At 43.4% G+C, this 7770-nt stretch overlaps 1 protein-coding gene across 1 annotated transcript; it reads left to right on the top strand.

Annotated features, from left to right (window-relative positions):
* Window positions 1–734: 734 nt before the first annotated feature.
* Window positions 735–7331, top strand: LOC139735452 (protein dispatched homolog 1-like). Its single transcript, XM_071646209.1, has 4 exons — window positions 735–1249; window positions 2506–2629; window positions 3622–3841; window positions 4723–7331. Exons 1-4 carry the CDS (start codon window positions 1110–1112, stop codon window positions 7329–7331), a joined length of 3093 nt encoding a protein of 1030 aa, XP_071502310.1. The 5' UTR covers window positions 735–1109.
* The last annotated feature ends 439 nt before the right edge of the window (window positions 7332–7770 follow it).

Raw genomic sequence — 7770 nt, 5'->3', positions numbered from 1 at the left:
TCATCATGCAATATACCCGAAAACCCCACGACGAAAAAAAAAATAATTCCGTTAGTTAAGATATGAGATTTTATCAAAAATGATGGCAGGACACAGTAATAAACATGTATGGGAAAAAAAATATTTGGTGATTTAGATGCTGAATACAAGGAAATATTACGTCATCATAATAATTGTAATTTGATATCGTGACACCGTGGTTTCGATTTCACCTACCTACGAATTAAATCATTGAAAAAATAAACAGTGCGAGCTGGTGTACAGTGAGGTAGCAATCGGATCCGTTTACATTTTTTTAATGAATGAATGGATAGACAGAATGTATACTCAAATGGGTCGGGTGTGTGAGCGAAAGGCAGTCGTATCGCAATGCGTACTTTACAGTCTGTACGTGCGGGCTGTCTGGGCTGTAAGAAAAATCGATAATGCTGTCACTGTTGGGATAATTGTCTTCTATTGTTAGGCACTGTGTATACAACTCGTCTACTTAGCTACGTGGGTACCACACGACCAGTGTGGCACGGGATCGAGATGTATTTACGGAAATAGGTTTGTAGCAGAACTCGAGATACAGGTTGTCTAAGCCATTGGCGTTCTGCTCTAAGTCTTCAATGCTACCGTGTCGCCTTATGGAGAGGCTAGCATTTTGCGGAGTGTAGACCTAGCTAGTCGATCGTCAGTCGCTTTCAATAAAATGCTACGTCTTTGGGCGTTGATTCTTCGCTTCGTCTCCCAGCCGTTCTCACATTGTCCTGATGACATCATTCGCCATGGCTTGGAGTCACGTTGATTTGTCTTCAAGAACAGAAATTATATAATCAACGTCCTGCAGGGGAAAACCTCAGTAAGGGGAAATCAGGTTGGACGTATACGTCTCTTCAGTATGGTATTGTGGGTTTCCCCGCACGTGTCATTCACCAGCCGAAACTCACTAATGTGTCTAGACCTACAAAGGTTCATGAACACAAGGTGACTTGTTTCTTTTTTGTTGTTTTTCAACCATACCTCAGTTTGAGCCATGAACGCACTTTGATACAGGTGATTCACTTCATTTCTCAGGGTCTTTGACGGCAGAAGTAAATCGTTTTGACACCACATCGAACCAAGCGATGAAAATTAAACCAGCCAGCTCCAATCCCGAGAGAGGGGACCAAGGCACCGATGACGAGCACACTGCCGACCAGGGCCGGGGGCAAGCTGTGGCTGATGGTGATAATGAGAGGGAACGAGGTTGTGGCTGCGGTAGGGGGTAAGTTCAATATTGTTGTTTCCCCCATCGGTCTCTGTTTCTTTGCATTGATGCCTACATTAGATTTGCAGACGATACGTTATATATCACGGACTTTTATCTGATTATTAGTTCCCATCTTGTCGCAATATATTAGTGCAATTCTCGGCGTATTGTGCTGACAACGTGGACCACTGTCCTAATTAGAACGCAGTTAGCATGAATGACGTCCAATAGCTAACAAAGTTGTGTGATTTTGACAGTACATCCATATAAATGACTATGATACACAGACTTCTATTCGGCATGTTGTATAGTGAAACTCGAGTTAAGTCTGCTTGTGATAGGAAAAACGTCTAAGCTATCAAAAATGTGAGTATAATCTTGTACCTGCTCGAATATGATATGACATATCGATTAACAGAATATGTAAATCTCGATACTATAACGTCAACTATTGCGGAAGATGTTCATCGTCGTGAAAGAATGAAGCTAATCTTTTGTCTCAGGAAGAGAGGTAAACACGAAAAATGATTACGACGTTTCTTCCGCGAAGTCTGTCAAGTCAGCTATTGTTTTGATATTTTCGACGCTCACTTTTCAGTCAACTAAAACATTGGCATTGACTATGTCACATGTCCTGATGTAATGTGAAATTGCCTCTTTATTTATCAAATATCGGTCGCAGTGATAGAGATTCCACAATTATGTCTCTTCTGTCGTAATTCCGGAATGCTTGTTTATACATTTCTGGATGTCGTTGATGTTGCAACTTTACCAAGCGAGGTCTTTTTATACACATTTATAGATAAGAGTCAATGCTCCCTTTTCCCACCCTCACCTTCGGAATCTCGGTGCTATAGCCCTCCCGATTCATGTGTTTTCATGCGTTTTTCGGATGTTACTTTTCCCGCTTACTTCATGTTTAGAGCCAAACTTCTAGTACAGGGTTGCCCCCCCCCCCCCTTTTTTTTTCACCCAGGTTTGTGGTTCTGCGGCGCCCTGGCATGTGATACATGTACACTGTAATGTATGTTCTTGTTGTGAAGCCTTTAAGTTGCTAAATTACCGTTCATATGATTATCTTTATGAATAAATTCTGTTTGTGTCATACTTACCTTTCCATTTCAGATTTCAGCCTTAATTCAATAGCTAACTTTTTATTGTCAGTCATTTCTTTTCAGTTTCGCCCTCCCCCTTCCTCCCTAGTGTTTCTTAATCATTAATCTCTATAACAATAACTGAATCCCTTTTATCATAATTATTGCACCATGCAGATACTCTTGGTTTGTGGCAAACTATCCATCCGCTGTGCTGGTCGCAGTGCTGGTCTGTGTCCTCGGTCTTGGGGCCGTGGCAGTCTTCACAGGACCCTTGCCATCCTTCGAAGACCCAACTAAAGTACGTTTAGCAATTGTTACTATCATCTTTGATCAATATACAAGTTGATGGAAATCGTGTTATCAAATGCGGTGGTGTACAATGTTAGGCTTGTAGTGCCAATACAGAGGCCGTAAAGGGCATTTCGTGTGTTTTCTTTACAAATCTGCAAGAACTTTTGGTGTGTAACTTTGTTGCCATTTCTCTGCTTTCAGCTGTCTAGTTTTACGATTATCTACTCACTGCTTGTGATGTGAAGTTATTTTTTCGCTTCTGCACTTCTGACTCGAGCCTTAACGGAACTATTGATTAAGGCTCTAACCTTCTATCTTATAATGATTCCAATTGAGTATTAGACTCTCTAAATCGCCGACCATCCCCTCCCCCGACTTTGCACACAGTACAGTTCATTTGCAGTTTAATCATAAGACGAATGAAATTGGGTATGGACGAATAGAAAGACTAAAGTGGCAGAACCAATACGTGAGTTTGCTTCTGGTGTGGAATTTAGCCGTCTGATATGGCAGTGTCTGCACATGTCAGAACTTTGAAAGATTAGGAGGAACAGTTTCTTCAATAAAAGAATCACTGACATGTCAAACTGGAGACCTGAATCTTAACACAATAATCTCAGATCGCAGTAGCTGTTGAAGTTGCACATGGTCCATGAATTTCGTCATTTATCGATGTCTTTACTCTTTTATGAATTTACATTTGTCAAATTTGTTTTTGTTTATCTCTATTGTAAGATTGATATCAAGACGTGAAAAAAAGCCCGACGGTGCATCAGGCAACATTAATTGTCAATTCTGCAACTTCGTCGATTTGTGTTGCTCTGCAATAATACACAAAGACTTTCGACATGGTAACGGTCGAAACATAGTGACGCTTTTCCACTCAACTGAGTTCATAGCAAAATTCGTTGCTTATCACAGCCTAAACGGCGCATTCTATAGCTTGTATAACTTCCATGTAATGATCCATATTTTTCGTGTTGTGTGCCTGGTCTGCAGGGGTTCCAAGCGCGAGGCACAACCCTGAGCGCTCGCCTTCTGACATATGCGAGACATTCGGACCCGGAAGACTCTGCAACTGTGTTGTACAACCCTTATCCGTCCACTTTCAACTCCAGTCTGTCTGCAGATGGAACCTTCATCGTCGAAGACTCGGACTCAAGTGACAGCAATCTCACGACGTCGGTACTTCGCTTCACTCCTTCTTGCCAAAATGTTTGTAAGTTGTCCATCTCTCTTGCTCTCTGTCCTTTTCACTTTCGCTCTTTCTCTCTCTCCATTATTTCTATACCGAACCGATACTTTTCTCAAGACTGTAGTTGTTTATAACTATCTAACTGTATTATTTTAGCAGTAGATGACTGGTTGCGTCACTTATGATTCATGTGAGTTCGAATTCTCATCAACGAGTGACTTCTTGAGCACGCATAAACAGGAAACAGGAAAACAAATATAGTTAACTCTTTGATCAAAGTACTTGAAGAGTCGTTTTTGCCGCCTTCTTCACCGTAATAAAAAAACCGAGCAACCGGCTTTATGGTAAAGACATGAAAAGAGGGCACTGATACCTGTTTATTGCCACTTGGTCTAATATCAGATGGTCTACTTCCCAGTTCGTCTAACACCACAACGGCTATAAACTCATTGGTCTAATATAACTTCTGTCTAATGCCCGTTTGGTCTCATCCTCACTTGGTCGAATGACCAGTTTGGCTAATTTCGTTTCGTCTATAAATGACCAGATGGTCTAATTGCAATTTTGTCTCCTTGATTTTTTTTTTCCATATCGTCAGATCAACTGTAGGTATTAGACGAAATGGGTATAGCCCACCTGGAAGTAGACCAACTGGTAATGAAGTGGCACATAGACTAAGTGGTCAATTGACGAACTGGTTGCAGACGAAATATGATTAGACCACGTGGGTTGAGACTAAATATCTATTAGACGAAATGGGACTAAACCAAGTGATAGATCACCCTGAAACCGAGGCATCTGAGATTATGTCAGAGCCCAATATTTAACGTGTATTACCAATGCTGCACCACAACGCCTATTCAATTATTCTCTGAGAACTTTATATTTTTTTTCTCATTTTGTAGTGAGCAACCCATTGCGGATGGTGTACCAATCTGACGGTGGAGCGGACATGTTCTCTGCAACCGTCATGAGAGCTGTGTGCCAACACGACCGGGAAAATTATCGCGAGACCGACGGATTCATCAGCTGTTGTTACACGGACAATAGTACCCGCTGTCCAACTTGGTCTCTCGGGCATGTGACGGCCCTCGTCGCCGGTAAAGACTCTTGTGCGGGGATTGTTGAAGCCGACGTAGAAGTTCTGAAAACTGTGCTTCTTGAATGCGTAGACTATTATCGAGCTTCAGGTGCTTGTTTTGATGGCACTGATGATATCACCTGCATCGGCGTACCAGACAACTGCACGTACTACAGCACTTTGATTCATACAGTTTTCCATTATCTCACGCCCGATGATTTTGCAGCAATGGTGTCGGAAGGAAATTTTGCTCTAGAGTACACCCTGGTAGCTCCTCCCCTCCCCGAGTGGTATTGGTACGATTTTTACAATGATCATATAAGCTCGTCCTCCCTCCAAGGGGATTCTCTGCGAATAATAGGCATCGGAGGAAATTTCAAGTTCAATCTTTTCGCACCTTATCTATTGTCGGACTCGTTGTACATAGGGGTTGGGTGTGCTTTCGTTTTGCTCGTCATATGGATGTACGTTGGGTCTTTATTCATCACCCTCATGACTGTGTTAGGTATGATTATGGCAATGGTCGTTGCTTATTTTCTTTATCACACCATATTTAGAGTTCCCTTCTTTGGATTCATCAACGTAGTCACGGTTGTACTTGTCATCGGCATTGGTGCTGACGACTGTTTCGTATACGTCGACATCTGGAAGTTAGTCAAGGCAGAAATTGGGGGAGGTCGAGTTAACCATGCTATGATTCTCCAACAGACGCTCAAGCACGCTTCGATCACCATGTTTGTGACGAGTTTCACGACGTCGTCGGCCCTGTTCGCCGGGATCGTCAGCTCAATCACCGCCATTCGCACCTTTTCGGTGTTTGCGGGCAGTTCCATCATCGTCAACTTCGTCCTCACGATGACGTGGATCCCAGCGGCCGTGATGATCCATGAAAAGTACTTCTTATGCAACGGCAACGACGAGGAGGGCTCATCCTGTAAGTGTTGTGGATGTTGGTTTACTGTTGGGCGGTTTTACAACCGTATAGCCAGAGCTGGCAGCACCTTCTTCGAGGTCTATCTGCCAATCGCTATCAATAAATTGAGGATACTGTGGATAATCCTTCTGACTGGGCTTGGAATAGGCGGATTTGTCGTGGTCTTCATCACACCCCGATTGCGCTTGCCGTCCCAGTCCGATTTTCAATTTTTCCGAAGTAGTCACATACTCGAGCGATACGACCAAGTCTACAAGAAGAACTTTGCCTTTGAAAGCGACTCTGCCAGGAACTTGCCCGCCTTCGTTGTGTGGGGTATCAAGGCATTGGATAATGGCGATCACTGGGACCCAGACTCAGAGGGAACGACCGTCATGGACGAAACGTTCGACGTCACATCAGAAGAGGCTCAACAATGGCTGTATGAGTTTTGTGCAAATTTCCGGAATGCGAGTTTCCACGACAGCGACGCAGACCCGTTGCTCGAGGAAGGATGTTTTATCGATTCTTTCCGAGATTTCATGGAGGGGCCATGTATAAATCCATTAGATGGGGGAAGTCTCTCTCCATGCTGTAGTCAAACACATTTTCCTTATACTCCTGATTTATTCGTCCAGTGTGCAAAAGTTTACTCCACGATACGCTGTGTTCTTGACCCCCACATCTGCAATTATGGGAGTCCCGGTCTATTCTTCAGTGACGATGACACTATCGTTGCACTGACTATCAGTTTGCAAACAAATATAAAGTTATCTCAGGATTACCAAGAAATGAGTAACTTCTGGCAGGAGCTAAACCAATTTGTAGACTCACAAGTGGATGATGCGCCAGCGGGAATGGAGAATGGCTGGTTCGTGAGCTCCAACGGTACGCAGCTGTTTTTCTACGATCTACAGAATGGCCTGGCCACCGGTGCACCGCTCTCGGTCGGCGTATCTCTGGCAGTAGCGGCTGTCGTCCTGCTGATAGCCATCAGGAATGTTCTCGTGACCCTGTATGCCATACTAACAATTGCATTTGCAGTTTTCGTCGTCATTGCATCTGTCGTCCTCTTAGGTTGGGAGCTGAACATCTTCGAGTCGACCATCTTGTCACTAGCTGTCGGACTCTCGGTGGATTTCACGATCCACTATGGCGTCTCCTACGGCCAGGCTCCTGACGAAGATCGTGAGGGGCGGTCTATGTTCGCCTTGCGAACACTTAGCGCCGCTCTAACCATGGCGGCCCTAACCACCTTTTTTGCTGGAGCCTTCATGCTGCCCGCAACGGTACTCAGTTACGTGCAATTGGGTACGTTCCTCGTTCTCGTCATGACCATAAGCTGGTTCTACGGAACGTTTCTTTTCGTTTCGATGTGCCGTACCATCGGACCCCAGAAAAGCTTTGCGCAAATCTCTTTATCGTGCTTCGTCAGGAAAACGACGTCTGAAAACACAATTGAAATGACAAGGGAGGACCACGCGCATGAGCAGCATGTGGACACTTCTGACGAAAGATAATATATTTCCAATACGTGCAGTAATGGCATAAATATACATAATAAAGCGTATATATATAATATATACGTATGTATATTCATATATATATATATATATATATATATATTTACATGTATACATACATATGTATACAACGTCAATGTAATTGTCACTTAAAAGTTTATCCATGCTGGGCCAAAACGCCTGTCACTAGAGGATGAAACCACTTAGGTCTAAAAGCCATTGTCAATTGGCACGTAGAGAGAAAGAAAAAAAAACCCTTTCAAATTCATATACTGTTGCTTCCACGCGGGCGGACAAGAATGTCTAAGGTGTTCAACAAGTTTCTAGGCGTCAAAACTCTGAAAAGCGGACTTGTCATCTCACCAGCAGAAAACTCTCTAAATGTGGACCTCCCGGGAATATCACTGACCTTGAAATTTTGCTTCAACCACGAAAT

This window comes from Diadema antillarum, unplaced genomic scaffold, assembly GCF_040938485.1.
Source record: "Diadema antillarum isolate AM-2024a unplaced genomic scaffold, OU_Dant_1.0 seq00000580_RagTag, whole genome shotgun sequence".
Classification (NCBI taxonomy): Eukaryota; Metazoa; Echinodermata; class Echinoidea; order Diadematoida; family Diadematidae; genus Diadema; species Diadema antillarum.
The sequence above is the reverse complement of the archived record's forward strand: the minus strand, read 5'-3'. Positions and strand labels throughout refer to the sequence as shown.

Bases quoted from the DNA above. Each gene is read 5' to 3' on its own strand.
- LOC139735452 (XM_071646209.1), top strand. From the start codon at position 1,110: ATGAAAATTAAACCAGCCAGCTCCAATCCCGAGAGAGGGGACCAAGGC. The intron at 2,630-3,621 runs GTACGTTTAGCA...CCTGGTCTGCAG, and splicing joins CCTTCGAAGACCCAACTAAA to GGGTTCCAAGCGCGAGGCAC. The intron at 3,842-4,722 runs GTAAGTTGTCCA...CTCATTTTGTAG, and splicing joins TCCTTCTTGCCAAAATGTTT to TGAGCAACCCATTGCGGATG.